The sequence below is a fragment of the Sus scrofa genome, chromosome 10 (genome assembly GCF_054392235.1).
Source record: "Sus scrofa isolate SSC_HxYL_T2T_F1_AM1 chromosome 10, Sscrofa_HxYL_maternal_Yorkshire_Landrace_v2.0, whole genome shotgun sequence".
Lineage (NCBI taxonomy): Eukaryota > Metazoa > Chordata > Mammalia > Artiodactyla > Suidae > Sus > Sus scrofa.
Window position 1 is genome coordinate 21,923,281 of NC_139392.1, and position 18,004 is coordinate 21,941,284.

The 18,004-nt window shown below is 46.5% G+C and overlaps 2 protein-coding genes across 12 annotated transcripts in view; both read left to right on the forward strand.

Annotated features, from left to right (window-relative positions):
* The window catches only part of LOC110258817 (uncharacterized), a 270,157-nt gene that overhangs the window by 112,236 nt on the left and 139,917 nt on the right, over positions 1-18,004 (forward strand). The window lies entirely within an intron of this gene.
* LOC102160416 (uncharacterized) overlaps positions 1-18,004 on the forward strand; it is a 68,479-nt gene that overhangs the window by 19,356 nt on the left and 31,119 nt on the right. Inside the window, exon 5 of the mRNA XM_084980958.1 lies at positions 5,846-5,958. Within this exon, the coding sequence (XP_084837084.1) occupies positions 5,846-5,958 (113 nt within the window). The remainder of the gene's footprint in view (positions 1-5,845; positions 5,959-18,004) is intronic.

The following is an 18,004-nucleotide window of genomic DNA, read 5'->3' on the forward strand; positions in this document are numbered from 1 at the left end:
GCATCTGTGAAAAAACACTGGTTAATGGACAGTCATCAAAAACCTAGAGTCAGGGGTTCCCGTCGTGGCTCAGTGGTTAACGAATCTGACTAGGAACCATGAGGTTGTGGGTTTGATCCCTGGCCTTTCTCAGTGGCTGAAGGATCCAGTGTTGCCGTGAGCTGTGGTGTTGGTCGCAGACATGGCTCGGTTCTGGTGTTGCTGTGGCGCTGGCCTAGGCTGGTGGCTACAGCTCCAATTAGACCCCTAGCCTGGGAACCTCCATATGCTGTGGGAGCGGCCCAAAAAATGGCAAAAAGACCAAAACAAAAACCAAAACCCATATAGTGATATATGAGTCCATATGCTACTGATATGCCTTAAATACATTAATTACAAATTTACTTTATAAAACTGGGATTGGTTGGTAAACACAGTGGTGTGCTGCTAGAACCTCCTTCGAGGAAATATTTGTTGCCTCGGCTGCTCCAGACACAGACTGTGGTGAAATTACCTGGTGACCTAGCTGCATTCCAGCTGGGCTACAAAGGTTCTGAGAGATAGTTGCTCAGGGTAGTTCTGTGAGTTCATTTCCTATATAAACTCCATGGCAAGCTCACATTGTTTTTCCTCAAATAAGAGATTCCAAAGACTAGGCCTTGACCTTGACTGAGAGACTGCTCTTTTGGTTGTAGCCTCAGGAACTGCTTCAGCTTCTGAGATGCCTCTCCAACATCACACCCCTCCAGTGCCTCACACTGAGCAATGGGTCAAAGCCAGGGTTTGAGGACCTGCTCACCTCAGTCCCAAGGACGACTCTGAAGGGCATTCTAGATCCAGAGATCCCTGTGGGTTGACCAAGGCTGTCCTTGAGCCTATGCTCAGGTCCACTTCGCCCTCTTCCCACTCCTGCTTTGGTCCCCTCTCTCCCAGAGTCACTGAACTTGAGGATGCTCCTTTACAAACACCCTGTGCACTAAACTCCACTTTGGAGTCTGCTTCCCAGGGAACCCATCCTTCAGAGAACTGTGCCAGTTCTCTGCTCTGTGCTGGTTGTTGCACACTTGAGAGCTGCCTTCAGAATTTGGACATAGGAGTTCCCGTCGTGGCGCAGTGGTCAACGAATCCGACTAGGAACCATGACGTTGCGGGTTCTATCCCTGCCCTTGCTCAGTGGGTTAACGATCTGGCGTTGCTGTGAGCTGTGGTGTAGGTCGCAGATGCGGCTCGGATCCCGCGTTGCTGCGGCTGTGGTGTAGGCTGGCTGCTACAGCTGCAATGAGACCCCTAGCCTGGGAACCTCCATATGCCGTGGGAGCGGCCCAAGAAATGACCAAAAAAAAAAAAAAAAAAGAATTTGGACATAGATTTCACTCAATCTACGAAGCTGTTGGTGTTTCCATTGTGGCTTGGCGGGTTAAGTTCGATCCCTGGCCTTGCTCAGTGGGTTAAGGATCTGGCAATGCTGTGAGCTGCAGTGTAGGTCACAGATGTGGCTTGGATCTGGCGTTGCTGTGGCTATGGTGTAGGCTGGCAGCTGCAGCTCTGATTTGACCCCTAGCCTGGGAACTTCCATATGCTGCAGGTGTGGCCCTAAAAAGGAAATAAGTACTTAAATAAATAAATGAAGTGGACTTACTGGAGAGCTTTGCAAGGCAATTTTGTAATGAGATCCAGTGAGCCCACCACAACACGGATATGTAGAACTTCTGGAGTGTATACCCCTGAGACTGTCTATGCCCCAGCATGGAGCCTGGAATGTTTCAAATCATGTTGATTGAATGAATAAACCATTCAATAAAGAGATGCCCATATGGACCTGGTGCAGCTTCCTTGCACTCTTCTTTGTGTTTATGTGTCTCCTCAGCTAAGTTAGAAGTTTCTTGAGGTCTGGGAACCTGGCTGGTTTTGTCTTTGTAACCTGCTCTCTGCCTTCCCAGTGGAGGTTTATTAATAACCATGACAGTCCCTCTGGGGTTGAGGGACTCCTCTCTTTCCTAGGATGTAGGCACCAGCTCCATTTCCCAAAGCAGCCCCTCCTCTCTCCCATCTTGTCCCTCCCACCTCTGCAGGTGACCTCAGATGTTACCCCTACAAGCTTGGGGTCCTGAGAGGGCCCTCCTCCAGGGCCATCTGTCAGGGATCTATGTAATGAGCCTTCCTAACCACTAGAGGGCAGGCTGAACTAGCAGCACAGATATGACCAATGGGTAAGATGATCTAAAATTTATCTAAAACCAGGCTACTTTGGAGCTGGTATAATTACCCCAGGACATGAGATGTAAGCAGGGGTTTTGCCAGGCCAACTGGGACGTATGATCACCCTAATGAGTTCCAGGCCCTGGAAGGAAGAAAATGACAGCTTTTTGGGTTCTCTCTCTCCCTCACATGCATGCAGGCAGTATGTGATCCCCGGGCCAGGGATCGAACCTATGCCACACAGCAGCAACCAGAGCCACAGCGGTGAGAATGCAGGATCTTCAACTCGCTAGGCCATCATAGAACTCCTGAAAATCAGGGGTTTGGGGAAGGTGGACACCTTGTGTGTCTGTCATTTGCTCAGGAGTAATCTCCAGGGACCTTCCAAATAGCTGAGAGCCTGAAATCAAAGGAGGATGCTGTCTGTAAACACTGAGTGTGTGGAACAGCTTTTCTCAGAGGCATTCACAGGGTGGGCGTTTCCTCCTGCTGTCTCTGACAGGGAGGTGGAAGCAGCTCAGAGAGGGAGTTTGGTAAATGCTGGTGCTATTCTGGGAAATGGTAAATGCCCGCAAAAGGCATCCAATTCTCCAGAGGATAGCTCGGAAGCAGTCTCTGTAAACACAGCTGCCCCTCCTGTCCAAGTGCCCATGGGGGCTGGGTCACTGTACCTGAGTTAGCAGCCCTGCCTGTTGAGTCCTCTGAATGTAGCGACTAGCTTACACCAGCGTGAGTTCGAGGCTCCCCACTGTACAATCCACTGACCCATCTTGACTACTGTCTAAGATGCTGCGATGAACATAGGATTCTAGTTGTCTCTTCGTCATACGGATTCGCTGGATCAAATGGTAGTTCTTTTATTTAATTTAATTTATTTATTTGTCTTTTTAGGGCTGCACCCTGGCATAAGGAGGTTCCCAGGCTAGGCGTGAATCAGAGCTGTAGCTGCGGGCCTACACCATATCCACAGCAAAGCGGGATTCGAGCAGAGTTTGCGACCTACACAACGGCTCAAGGGCAATACCGGATTCAGAGTCAGGAGAGCAGGCAGCACCTCGGGGAAGAGCCCCTAAGAGAAGGCTCAGCAGCCTTGCGGGTGTGAGGGGCGGGGCCAGTGTGGCTGCGCGATTTCCCACCGCGGCGGAGCGTGGGCTGGACTTTGAGAGCGCAGCGCGCAGCTGCGGCGGCTGAAGCGGCATTGCAAGCAACGGAGGCGGCGGCGAGGCCGGTGGCGGCCGTCCAGCGGCGGTTGCGCGGCCGGCGGCGGCGGCGGCGGCGGCGGCGGCGGCGGCGGGCGGCGGGCGGCGGCGGCCGTCGCGCGGCCAGCGGTGGCGGCGGCGACGAGGCAGTCTTGTGGGGGTCTCCGGAGGCGGCGGCGGCGGCGGCGGCGGCGGCGGCGGCGGCTGGCCCCCTTGCATGGGCCACAATGGAGGCGGTTAGTGCTTCTGGTTGTGCGGCAGCCGCCTGAGGCGCAGGAACCCAGGACGCAGTGGGTTCCAGGGTTAGCTTATGTGCCACGCATCATGGCGGAGACTCAGCAGAGGACTTTCCACTCGGTGGTGTTCAGCGTGTCTGGCTTCCCTGGCGAGTTTGTGACGGAGGAGGTGGCTCGGGAGCAGGTGTCCCTAGAGCGGGAAGAAGCTGCAGCAAGTGCTGGAGTTGGCGGCCATGAAGCTGGGTAAAGGGGACGTGCAGGGGTGGGGGACTCCAGCACGGGGCCCCCCCTGCCGCCAGGGCCACTCTCTCCCTGGAGCCCCCTTCTCAGGGCTGAGGGTTCTAGTCACGTGAAATGAGCATTTCGCTCGCCCTCGTGCTCCCCAAGCCCTGCCGGAGGCCAGGAGGAGGAGAGCCAAGCTTCAGATCTTGCCTGAGCTTTGTTTCATTCCCTAAACTAAAAAAAAAAAGAAAAGAAAAGAAAGACTCAGCTGCTTGGATTTCTCCTTTGGCAGGAGGATCCTCGCAGGGGAAATAATCACGAACTTGAATGTCTCCTTCTCTGCCCTGTCCCATTATGGAGCCCCCGGGGCTCCTGGTGGTCTCTTGGTATTTCTGTGGATACACAAGCAGAGAGAGCACTGGTTTCCCGGGATGGTTTGTGCTCTCCCTGTGCCTTGTGTTTTGGAGATGGAAGAGAAAGCTTAAGAGTTTCACTGGTAACATTGCTGTGGCATTGATTTTTTGCTGGTGAGAATTCTTCAGCAGTCCCAGTCTTCACCCAGAGCCATTTTTAGGTGTTTCTGGCTTGGCAGTTTACTTATTCTTGCTTCATTAATTCCATATGGTTTTTTTTTTTTTGTCTTTTTGTCTTTGTTGTTGTTGTTGTTGTTGTTGCTATTTCTTGGGCCGCTCCCACGGCATATGGAGGTTCCCAGGCTAGGGGTTGAATGGGAACTGTAGCCACCGGCCTACGCCAGAGCCACAGCAACTCGGGATCCGAGCCACGTCTGCAACCTACACCACAGCTCACGGCAACGCCGGATCGTTAACCCACTGAGCAAGGGCAGGGATCGAACCCGCAACCTCATGGTTTCTAGTCGGATTCGTTAACCACTGCGCCATGACGGGAACTCCTAATTCCATATGTTTTTAATTGAGTCGTTTTTGTTTATGGCAGATCCCAGTCTAAGTGCTGGGGAGAGAGGTGTGGGGAAGAGAGAGACACAGAGACCCCACCCTTGTGATCAGTGCGGGGGTGGGGGGAGGAGGGAAGGAGGAGACCTCTGATTTAGGAGTCAGTGGTCTTGAAACTTGGCTGTTAAATTTCCACCCATTGTCCCCTGGTACAGACAGATAGCCCCTGGTGGAGTGCTGGTCATCCTTTGTGTTTCTCTTTAACCTGCATCTCACTTCCTTGGAATTGCATCCAGGGTCCTGTTTATGGTGGGAATTGTCCCCTGTTTGGTTGTACAGAAGCTACCGTGTAGCCTAGACTCTCCGACAACTCTTCCTGCTGCCCCTAGGAAATACAGAATCTTGACCAAAGAGCTTTTCGGTCTGTCTTTATTTTTCCAAGAGAAGGACTTTCACTCTTAAAATAGGCTCTTGCATTTCTTTTTCCTGTTGAACACGTGTGTTGTCTAGTTATCTGTTTGTGGTGCTCAGGTCAAGTTTTGGCCGGGAGTGCACCTTGAGCCCTGAAGCCTGCCTTCCTTAGGGTATGGATTCAGTGTATTCCCATTATCTGCTTAATCGGGAACCTGCGTGTTCGTGCCTAGACGGCTTTTCACCTGAGTCCCTGTTTGCCGTGTGGAGGTTGTTCACGACCATCCTCTCTCTCACACTCTTCTTGTCAGACGTAACTGTTGAATAGTTGATGAGAATCTACTTTTCTAATATAATTCTTTGTGGAGTGGAAGTCCACGCAGTCATCGACAAAGTATCTGAACAGTTGTAAAATCTTCTCTTTGCGGCGTTTTCGCATTCCTGATGTTAGACGTCCTTTGAAAGGTTAGTGGTGGTTTTTGTAGTCACTCTTAGCATCACCTCTGTTTCCCTCCTGGTAGTTTCCTTTTTTCTGCTAGGAACAGTTTTATCTTTCGTTTTAGAGGGAGAGTCTGCTTTCAGTATGTGCAGTAAGTTTGCCGTCACTGGTTACTAGGAAGAGAAGATTTGGGAGATTTCACTGCTATATCCGGATTTGCTTAACACAGTTTATTTCTGATTTTAGGAAGACCGACACTGCCGTCTGAAGTTGGAATGATAGTTTGTGCTGTCACTAATCCAGCCTCCCTTGATGAAATGGCTGCACAGGCAGCGGTGATCCTCAATTGTGTCAGACCAGTAAGTAATCAGCACTTCTTTGTATTGGAACAAGGAATCTGTTCATGTCTAGCAGAATGTGGTAGTTCCTGTTCCAGAGAAGCACAAGGGCAGGGGGCAGAAGACCTGATTCAGGGCCTTAACTCCACTTGGGACGTGTTTCCTTCTCATAAGGAGCACATGGATATAAGCAAAGTCTCCTGAGAGCGAGAGAGACTCCAGGGGTGTGCTGGTTGAATTTAATGGTGACAGCTGTAACGGCCAAACTTTGTTTTTTTGTACTGCATGCCCCTTAAGTAAAACAATTTGACTCTGTGCCCCGAATATACTTTTTATTTGTCTTTACATTACATTTGGGATTACTGTACCAGGACAGATGTTAAGTACATGTGCAAAGAAAGAGATTCAAAAAGGAGTCATTCCTTGATTCGGTGTTTATTGGTTGTTACCCGTATACGGCCGTAGTCTGGAGGCGTCATGGGAATAAAACAAAATCGCTCGTGGAGCTTGCTATCTGTTGAGGGAGACCAGTAAGGTTATGACAGTTGGTAAATGACCAGTGCTCTGAACTCTAGAACAGGGAGAGCAGATAAGGAGATGGGCACATCAGTCTCTTGTTAGACGGGTGGCCCGGGAAGGTCTGTGTGAAGTCCTGAGTTTATACCGGGAGCCACAGGTAAGGCAGCCTCACCGGTCAGCAGATCTGGAGATAGAGGTTGAAAGTCCTCGGGAGACCTGTTGGAGTTGAAATGGAGGGAGCAGGTAAGAATTTCCAGGGAGAAGGGTGGGCGGCGGCTGTGGGGGCAGTTGTCCACGTCAGAATCCCCCGTGAGGCTCCTGGAACACGCAGGTGTCTGGAGTCTCCCCCAGCCAAGGTTTGACTGGAGGGGGTGGGGGTGGGACTGAGTAACCGGCATGTTGAACGAGCGGCCCAGGTGATTCGAACCCAGTGGACTCCTGACCAGCCTGAGATATTTGGAGGTAGAATAACCAAGAGAAAGGCCAAAATCTCTCAATGCGTTTCAGACGGTGATGTGTCAAAATCACCGGATCTGATCCATTGAGTACACAAAGAAAATAGAGCTTTGACTTGTATTCATTTTAATTGCAACTGTATTTCCATTTTATGTGTTTAACCTGTGTGTCGTATCAGTAGAGTCGTTCATGTAAGTGGTTTGTAAACCGATTCACATAGCTGGTAGATGAGGGAGTTAGGATGTGGACTTGGGTCTTACTGCCTTGAAAGCCCTTGTTTGTTCCTTGGCACTGCATTGCTTCAGCAGTTTGACGTGGTTGGTCGAGGAGGGCCCAGAACTGAAACACATCTGCTCTTCTTGAGGAGGAGGAGGAGGCTATGGAGTCAGGTGGAGAGGAGGCTGTTTGGCCTCCTGGAAAGGGTCCTTGCAGTGCCCTTTCTTTTCTTTGCAGTGTCCCTGTACTTGTTGGTTTCTTTTTTTTTTGCTTTTTTGTTTCGGGTTGCCCCTGCATGTGGAAGTTCCCAGACCAGGGGTCGAATTGGACTTGCAACTGCCGGCACAGCAATACTGGCTCCTTAACCCGAAACCTCTTGGCTCCCAGTCGGATTTGTTAACCACTGAGCTAGGACAGGAACTCCCCTTTTAGCTGTTTCTTTTGAAGGCTAGAGGAAACGGATGATCTTCTTTCTCCATCTTATGCTTTGAGGAGTGAGAGAAGCAGAGGAGTTTGTGCTACTCCTTACCCTGCCTTCACAAAGGGAAAAAATGTCTCCTGTTTCCTTTGAAATGGGACCAACTCTCATATGTTAACTATTATATAGTAACTTTTTATTTCTTTTTTTTTTTGGAGATTATAGCCTATCTTTTTATATATATATATATTGTTTTTTAAGTTTATTTATTTATTTTATTTTACTTTTTTTTTTGGTCTTTTTTTTTTTTTTTTTTTTTTTGCTATTTCTTGGGCTACTCCTGTGGCATATGGAGGTTCCCAGGCTAGGGGTCTAATTGGAGCTGTAGCCACCGGCCTGCGCCAGAGCCACAGCAACTCGGGATCCGAGCCGCGTCTGCAACCTACACCACAGCTCATGGCAACGCCGGATCGTTAACCCACTGAGCGAGGCCAGAGATCGAACCTGCAACCTCATGGTTCCTAGTCAGATTCGTTAACCACTGCGCCACGACGGTAACTCCCCTTTCTTTCTTTCTTTTTTTTTTTTTTTATTTTCCCACTGTACAGCAAGGGGGTCAGGTTATCCTTACATGTATACATTACAATTACATTCTTCCCCCAGCCTTTCTTCTGTTCCAACATGAGTATCTAGACAAAGTTCTCAATGCTATTCAGCAGGATCTCCACAAGACAAGAAACAGTACCAGCTTAAAGAAGTGAACATCTCCTAAGGTAAACATATTTGTGAAAGGGGAAAAAAGGAAGAAATCGAGGATAATACTACTCCTGAGGGTGGAAACTTGAGCTCATTCCTTCCTACCTGTGTCATGCATTATTAGGAGTCACATTCTGTCTAGGCCACCTGCATAGCATCTTGATAGATAGGAATCCTTTCTTCCAGCCACAATTGTAGTAACTACTACTTTTTGCTTCTAGTTAGTGTTTGTGGCATTAATAGCTAGGGAGCTTCCCAGGAGTAGAAAGCTCCTTAGCAAGAGTCTTCTTCAAAATTGAAGGTCTGAATAGCACCATTGACAACCTCACAAAACTCCAGAGGCTTCTCCAGTAAATTCTAGCAATCATGTAAGAAATAATACCCACCCAACAAAACACTCTTTCAAAAGGAGAAAATACTTGCTAATTCATTTTATGAAAACAATACTGATCTGCAGACCTGACACATCCTAATCAGAATTCCAGCAACTTTAGAAATTGACAGGCTGATTTTATTTTTAAAATTTTATTTATTTTTGCTTTTTAGGGCCACACCCACAGCAGATTGGAAGTTCCCAGGCTAGGGATCCAGTTGGAGCCGCAGCTACTGGCCTACACACAGCTCACAGCAACACAGGCTCCTTAACCTACTGAGTGAGGCCAGGGATCGTACCCAAGTCTCATGGATCCTAGTCAGGTTCATTACCACTGAGCCACAATGGGAACTCCGACAAGCTGATTTAAAAATGTTTGGAGGGAGTTCCCGTCGTGGTGCAGTGGTTAACGAATCCGACTAGGAAGCATGAGGTTGGAGGTTCGGCCCCTGCCCTTGCTCAGTGGGTTAACGATCCGGCGTTGCCGTGAGCTGTGGGGTAGGTTGCAGACGCGGCTCGGATCCCGCGTTGCTGTGGCTCTGGTGTAGGCCGGTGGCTACAGCTCCGATTCAACCCCTAGCCTGGGACCCTCCATATGCCGCGGGAGCGGCCCAAGAAATAGCAACAACAACAACAACAACAACAATGTTTGGAGATGCATGTGACCTAGAAGATAGCTATTGAACTTATCAGAACAAAACTGGAGGACTTGTACTTCTTGATTTCAAGACTGAAGGCTGCCATAGTCAAACTGTGGTGTGGCAAAAGGAAATCCATGTGCATGTGTTCACGTGATCTACAAAGGTGCCAGGGCAGTTCAAAGGGGAAAAAGAAGTCTTCAGCAAATAATGCTGGGACAACTCTGTATCCCACTGGGAAATAAAATTAACTTAGACCTTTGCCTCACACAACACAAAAAATTAACTTGAAATTAATGGATCTAAACATAAAAGCCAAAACTGTAAAACTTGAGAAACAAGATAGGAGAAAATTTTTGCAGTTTGAATAAGCAAAGGTTTCTTAGAACACAAAATACTCAAACCATAAAAGAAAAGGCTGATGAGCTGGACTTAAAAAACCCATGGTTGGAGGTTGCTGTGCTGTGCAGTGGATTAAGGATCCTGCATTGCCACAGCTGTGGAGTAAGTTGCAACTGTGTTTCAGGTTTGATCCCTGGCGGGGAACTTCCACATGCCACAGGAATGGCCAGAAAAACAATGATAAAAACATGTGCTCTTTGAACATTGTTAGGAAAATGAAAAAGCAATCTGAAGATTCCAGTGGGAGATTCACAATACTTTTATCTAGTAAAAGCCTTGTATTCAGAATATGTAAGGATATCATGCAACTTAATATTATGACAACCCATTTAAAAACTTTGAACACCCCTTTCAAAAATATGCATACAGATGGCTAATGGGCACATGAAAAAATGCTGAATATCATTAGTCATTGAGAAGCAGACAGAACTATGAGGTACCATCACAAACCTGCTAGAATGATTAAAGTCTAAAAGACTGACACCACCCCAAGAATGCAGAGGTGGTTCAGCCTAAGAAAATCAATGTGGAGCTTCCATCGTGGCTCAGCAGAAGCGAATCTGACTGGTATCCATGAGGACAATGTAAAATCAATGTAATACATCACAGTAATAGAATAAAGGGGGGGGGGGAACTACATGATTATCCCAACTGATGCAGAAAAAAAATTGGCAAAATCCAACATTCTTTAATGATAAAAACTCAATAAACTAGGAACAGAGGGGAACTTCCTCAGCATGTTAAAGGGCATTGGTGAAAAATCCACAGCTAATATGGTGAAAGACTAACCTTTCCCACCAAGATCAGGGACAAGACTATGCTCACACCACTTACTCAACGTAGTACTGGGAGTTCTAGCCAGAACAATTAGACCAAAAAAAGGTTACACCAGCAAAGTAGCAGCATGTAAGAGCAACCCATAAAAATCCGTTGTGTTTCTGTGTACCAGCAATTAACATTATAGAAAGAAAATTAAGATAGCAATTTCATTTGCAGTAGATTCTGAAAGAATAAAATACCTAGGAATAAGTTTAACCAAGGAGAAGCCTTGTATACGGAAAACTACAAACACTGATAAAAGAAATTAAAGAATGTCTAAACAAATGGAAAGGAACCTTGCATTTATAGATAGAAAGACAACGTTGTTGTCAATAATACCTGAAAGATCTACAGATTTAATGCAATCCTTATTGAAATTTCAAGACGCTTTTTTTTTTTTTTTTACACAAATGAAAAAGCCAATTAACAAATTTATATGGTATTGCAAGGGGACACAAATAGCCAAAATCTTGAATAAAGACAGACAAAATTGGAGTACTCACATTTCCCAATTTCAAAACATACTGCAAAGCTTCAGTAATCAAAACAGTGTGATGCTTTGCAGTATTGTCTAAAGTCTGGGATAATTATGCTTCCTGCTTTGTCCTTTTTCCTCAGGATGGCTTTGGCAATTCTGGATCTTCGATGGTTCCATATGCATTTTAGGATTTTAGGATTATTTGTTCCAGTTCTGTGAAAAATGTCATGGGAAATTTGATAGGGATTGTATTAAATCTGTATAAGAAACAGCTTGGCAGTGTCTTACAAAGTTCCGTAGACATCTCTACATGACCCAACAATTCACACCTAGTTCTTACCTAAGAAAGAGAGAGATATGTCCACACAAAAACTTTACACAAATGTTCATAGTAGCTCTGTATATAACAGCCACAAGATGGAAACACTACAGAGTTCATCACTGATTAACAATAGAGTATTATTCATCATTAAAAAAGAACAAACTATGCATGCACAAACTAACATGAATGAATCTCAAAACAACTATTCTGAGTGAAAGAACCCAGGAATGAAAGAATATATATTGTGTTTCCATTTATATTACATATATATTTTTTGGGGGGGAGGGGAGGGCCATGCCTGTGGCATGCAGAAGTTCTGGGGCCAGGGATTGAACCTGCACCATAGCAGCAGCCCGAGCCACTGACAACAGGATCCTTAACCCACTGAGCCACCAGGGAACTCTATTTATATACAATTTTAGACAATGCAGACTAATCCATAGTGACAGAAACAGACCAGTGGTTCCTTGGGGAACAAAGGATGGTGGGAGGGTGGACGGCAAAGGTCACAGGGCAACTTCTGAAATTGATAGAAAAGCTACGTAACTTGACTATGGTCATAATTTCATGGGTAAGTATATCTTTCAAAATGCATTGTACACTTCACAGTGATGCAGTTATGTATATAAATTACACCTTAATAAAATTGTTATTAAAAATAAGTTCAGTTTGTAGCTTTATGACAGTATAGGGTATTTGGAGGGGCAAGGGAATCTTTGCTATGAGAATACTTTATTCCAGTACTTCCCATCATGGCTCAGTGGAAACAACTCTGACTAGTAACCAAGAGGACGCAGGTTCAATCCCTGGCCTGCTCAGTGGGTTAAGGATCCCGCATTGCCATGAGCTGTAGTGTAGGTCACAGATGTGGCTCAGATCTGGCATAGCTGTGGCTGTGGTGTAGGCCAGCAGCTGCAGCTCTGATTTGACCCCTAGCCTGGGAACCTGTATATGCCATGGGTGCGGCCCTAAAAATATATAAATAAAAAACAAAAACAACTTTATTCACACCCAAAGCATAAGTTCCCAGGCTAGTGGTCGAGTTGGAGCTACAGCTGCTGACTTACACCACAGCAACACCAGATCTGAGCTTCATCTCCTACCTACACCACAGCTCATGGCAACACCATATCCTTAACTCACTGAGGGAGGCTAGGGATTGAACCCACATTCTCATGGATACTAGTTGGGCTCATAACCCACTGAGCCACAACAGGAACTCCCTTGCTGTTGTTTCTTAATTGGACAAAATAGGCAAGAATGTTTGATGACCCCTCATTTGTTTAAGACCTAACTACACAACTAGCTACTTATAAAGTCACTAGTTCAAAATGCGTTGATTTCAGCCCTAATTTAGTTCACAGATTCTGGACATCCTGGCTCCTTCAGAAATGTTGCAGTGTTGATTGAAACACTGTGCTTTTTTTCCTACTTGATGCAGCAGTCCAGATTTCAAACCCAATCTATTTAGATATTCTGTAAGGACAACCTGATCTCCCTCTGGCCAGAAGGCATTGATCAAAAGGGAGGTTTTGTGATTGTATTGCTTTTCTTAATTGCCTTAGATCAAAGGTCAGGAAGGAGATATGCACTTAGGGAGCAGATGAGAATGACGACAGCCTACAGTGGCTTTTTTTTTTTTCTTTTCTTCCTGTCTTTTTATAGGGCTGCACCCCCAGCATATGGAATTTTCCAGGCTAGAGGTCAAATTGGAGCTACATGCAGCTGCCAGCCTACACCACAACTCACAGCAATGCCAGATCCTTAGCCTACTGAGTGGAGGCAGGGATCGAATCCAAATCCTCATGGATACTAGTTGCATTCGTGCCCCACTGAGCCATAACAGGAACTCCAGGCATCCTTTATTTTTGTTTGCTCAATCTGCCAATCCTGACAGTGCCACAGCATAGTGCAGATACTGAGGACAAGAGGGAGAGGCTCATCAGGGTGAGAAGAGCAGAGGATGAGACGCAAGGAGCTCTGGGGTACAGCCTTCAGCACCCCTTTCTGGTTTTCCTAGGTATCTCCAATACATTGGGTGTGTAAACAGAAGATAGAGCATCAGCACAGCTATGAGATCAAGTGCCTGCAGAGGGGCAGAAGGTGGCCAGAAGTTGTTGGCATGTATGGTACTCAAAACACAAAAATGAAAATTTAAGGGAGTTCCCTGGTGGCCTAGCAGGTAAGAACTCAGCATTGTCACTGCTGTGGCTCAGGTTTACTCCTGTGATTTGGAAATTTGCACAGGTGCAGCCAAAAGAAAGAGAAGGAGAGAGAGAATTCAATCAGAGCTTAGCATGTAACGCCAAAAACACAACTATAAATGTAATAAATTCATTGAGTAATAAAAAAAAAGAATGTAATGCCAAAAATTAATTCAGTACTTTACCTGAAGTGAAAAACCTTGCAAATGTGGTGATGTTTGTCCTAAAGTGACCATGACATTTGATGATCCAAATTCACAGAATTGTGTCTTAGCCTGGTATCCAGATGTCACCAGCTAATAACAGCAATATAAGAGACAGCCTCTAGTACCCGCTTTGTTTTAGCTCTTAGGTCATCCTGTTTTTATTCAGCCTTTGTTCCAGATACGTAATTGCTGGCTATACCTAGCCAAAACTCAATTACTCATTTCTTCCTCTCATGAAAAAAGATGGCATTTCCGTTCGGTGTATTCATAGGCTTAGCTTTCGAAGACTGCTTTTCACCAGCAACTGTGAGCCCCTCTGCCTTTTTGTTTTCACTCAGTGAAACCAGTTTCTCCTGATTGTCTGACCTTCTCTTCAGGACAGCAATCCCCATTTTCTGTTTAAAATGATTACTCATAAATAGAAGTACATTAGTATTAGCGGTAGCCCCAATCCATCTGGTCCCTTCCCTTCTGCGCAGATTGATAAATTGGCAAAAGGACAGGAAGGGGAGGGTGGGGGAGCGGGCGAGGCGGGTCCCTGCAGAGCCACAGGCTGTGTGCTCCTTGTGCGGAGTGAGCATCTGTGTGTCCTGGGAGGCACCCTCCCCAGAGCTCCCCTGGCCACTGCAGATTCTAATATTGGATGCAGTACAGGCTGTGCTTGCAAAGCAGCCTGGATTTAGCAAATAAGGATACAGAGAAACAAAAGCACTAAAAAGCAAAAAACAAACAAACAAACAAACTCCATTTGTGCAAGAGTATATGACTTGGGGTTTCTTTAATAAGATACTTGTATTTCAAAGGGCAATAAATGGATTGGGAAAACTTTTATTTACCTGCATGTCAAGAGTCCTGGGAACATTTGAGTTAAAGAGCTATGTTTTTGCAAAGCAGCCTGGATTTAGCAAATAAGGATACAGAGAAACAAAAGATAACAAAATTTTAGAAATCATACATTTGGAGTGTGTATGTATAAGTACCCCCTACCCCCCGCATCACAGCCCCACACCACTTAGCTAGCTACTACTCAGTCTTGCTAGGCATTAAACATTAAGGAATTAATCATTTAAATAATAATAAAGAGGAGCTCCAGCTGTGGCAGCATCTAGGGAGCACTGGGACACAGGTTCCTTCCCACCCCACACAGTGGGTTAAGGATCAGGCATTGCCACAGCTGTGGGTTAGATCCTACCTGTGGACTGGATCTGATCCCTGGCTTGGGAGCTCCATATGCTGTGGGGCAGCCAAAAATAAAACTAAAATTTAATAATGAAGGCATATGGAAAACATTGAAATGATAAGAGAACAAACACCCCCAAATGCAGGCCTGAAAGTGGCCAGGGTTGGGAAGTGATGGGAGGTAACTGTCTGAAAAGCTTTTGTATAGAAGGCGTTCATGCAGCCAACAGACCTTTGCCCAGTGCAGGTGGTTCCCCTCTGCAGAGTGCCCCAGGCCCAGAGGCAATGCTCCTGGGGAAGCCTCCCCAGCAACCTTTCTGTGACCTCGCATGCTGAGTGTTGCCTTAGCTACAAGGTGGAAAATGCAGTCAGCCACCCCATTATTTCTGGGGTTGCTTAGGGGTTAGGACCCTCCCTTGCCCTTCCCACCTTAAATATTCTAGCTCCCATTTCTAATGGTGTTTTTTCCCCTACATTATTTTCAATAGGACTTGTTAGTGCTTCTGTAGAATACTAGGGTAAAAATGAAAAGGAAAACACTTCTTATTCCCATAAGGATAAATTGGGACAAGGGAGAAGCCTGAGAAGACCTCAGTGGGAGGAGTTCCCATCATGGCTCAGTGGTTAACGAATCCAACTAGGAACCATGAGGTTTTGGGTTTGATCCCTGGCTTCGCTCAGTGGGTTAAGATCCAGCATTGCCATGAGCTGTGGTGTAGGTTGCAGATGTGGTTCGGATCCTGCGTTGCTGGCTGTGGTGTAGGCCATGGGCTACAGCTCCAATGAGACCCCTAGCCTGGGAACCTCCATATGCTGCGGGTGTGGCCATAGGGAGAAAAAAAAGAAAAAAGAAAAAAGAAAGAAAAACCACAATGGGAGAGAAAACCCAGTCCTCAATTCCTGGATGCTTTTCTGGGACTTCAGCTCTTGCCTCACTCATGTAATTACAAGGAGGAATATTCCGTGGGTACACCAATCCGAGCCTGAAGTCCCCTTGAAAACACATGGCCTTCTGGAAAAGAGGCTGGGAACTGGGGCAGGAAAGGGCACAGATCCTGTCTTCAATAATAATTAGTGCATGTCCCAAAAGTTAGTCAAACCAGTGGGAAGTCAGGCATTGATGAGAAAGTCTTTTGTCTTCTTCAGTAATGTTTCTACATCTACGAATGGTGACGAGGAAATGATGTGCATAATTTTTCATGTTTTCTAGTAAGTTGCAAGATTTTCTTTCTTTCTTCCTCTCTTTCGCCACCCCTGTGGATATGGATGTTCCCCTGCCAGTGATCAAATCTGAGCCGGAGCTGCGACCTACACCCAGCTGCAGCACTGGATTCTTAACCCATTGTGCCTGGTAAGGGCACCTCCAGAAAGACAAGCTGGATCATTAACCCACTGCAGCACAGGGGGACTTCTCAAGCAGAATTATTGACATGCAAATTTTAATGCACGTCATCTTTCTTGCATCACTGAGTTGCCTCTGGTGGCTATAGCTGATCAATGGGGGCTCTCACCCTTCCTTGATAAAAGTGCTGGTGGCCTGGAGCCAGCCTTCCTTACATTAACCTACCCGGGAGAGGCTGACACAATGGCAAGCAAAGGTTTGGCAGTGCCCCTCTTGGGTAAGGAGGGACTGGCACCCATACAGTTTCCTAGGTGGATCCCATGCTGGAGGAATGGGGAACTGTGGAACAGAGGTGTGGAAAAGGCAATGAGAGTTCTCACTCAGAGGCTCAGAGGTGAACCTGGCGTGCACCCTGAGAACTCCCAGCCAGTCAGAGCCTGACTCACCTCTCCTCTCCACAACTCAAGGCCTTAAAAGGGGCATGTGCCTCTACCAATCAGAGCCATGATCTCCTCTCCTGTCCTCCAATCAGGGCTTGTACCTTCCCCCCACCCCACCAATTCTCCTTCCAATCAGAGCCAAGCTTCCTACTCCTATCTATCAATCAAGGCTGTGGAGAAAGAAAGAAAGGTCTTTTCATCGAAGCCGGCAGGAATTATTTGCTTCATTCTCCAGATGTGCAGACTGCATCCTCCAATCTGTGCAGAAGGCTGGGCCTCCAGGTCTTTGTTACTGTAGAGGAAAGAAGAGGGGAAGAGCAAACAGAGGGAGGGCAGGGCAAGGTAGGGCAATTTTGGGGATTTAAATTTAATAGGATTTTTTCCTTTTTTAAAAATATCCCTATTTGTGGTGTGAAAACAAAGTGCAGAGTGGAAGAGAGAGTCAGGGTGGGAACCACCCCTCCTGGCCTGCAGATGTGGCTTCAAGCTCACTGTATCAGAAGGCACCCCATTCTCTGGGCTTTGCCTCCTCAGCGTGGTCCCACTCTGGATATGCTCAGCTCTCGAATTCCCCTCATTTTCTCCTTGTGGCTCTTTGGATTGATTCTGTTTGGGAGTGTTTGCTTTGGCTCCAATCCTATTTCTGCAGGAACACTGTCTTTCACGTTCCCTTTTGCTCCCATAAAACTAGATTAAAGGAAGGCCCCCCCCCCCGCCACGTCACTGGTTGATAAGATTCTGACACATCGCAGGAATAGATCAAAAACATAGCTCTTTAACTCAAATGTTCCCAGGACTCTTGACATGCAGGTAAATAAAAGTTTTCCCAATCCATTCCGTAGGTGGAATTTATTGCCCTTTGAAATACAAGTATCTTATTAAAGAAACCCCAAGTCATTTACTCTTGCACAAATGGAGTTTTTTTGTTTGTTTGTTTCTTGCTTTTTAGTGCTGCATCGGCTGTAGCCGCCGGCCTGCACCACAGCCACAGCACCTCAGGTTCTAAGCCATGCCTTCCACCCACACTGAAGCTCATGGCAACACTGGATCCTTAACCCACTGAGCAAGGCCAGGTCTCAAACCCGTGTCCTCATGGATACTAGTCAGCTTCATTACTGCTGAGCCATGACAGGAACTCCTAAAAAGTTTATTCTAAGAAAATAAGTCTTACAGGTGCTTTGGCTTCTAGGACCCTGTCCAGGCAGAGATCTGCATCTGTGAAAAAACACTGGTTAATGGACAGTCATCAAAAACCTAGAGTCAGGGGTTCCCGTCGTGGCTCAGTGGTTAACGAATCTG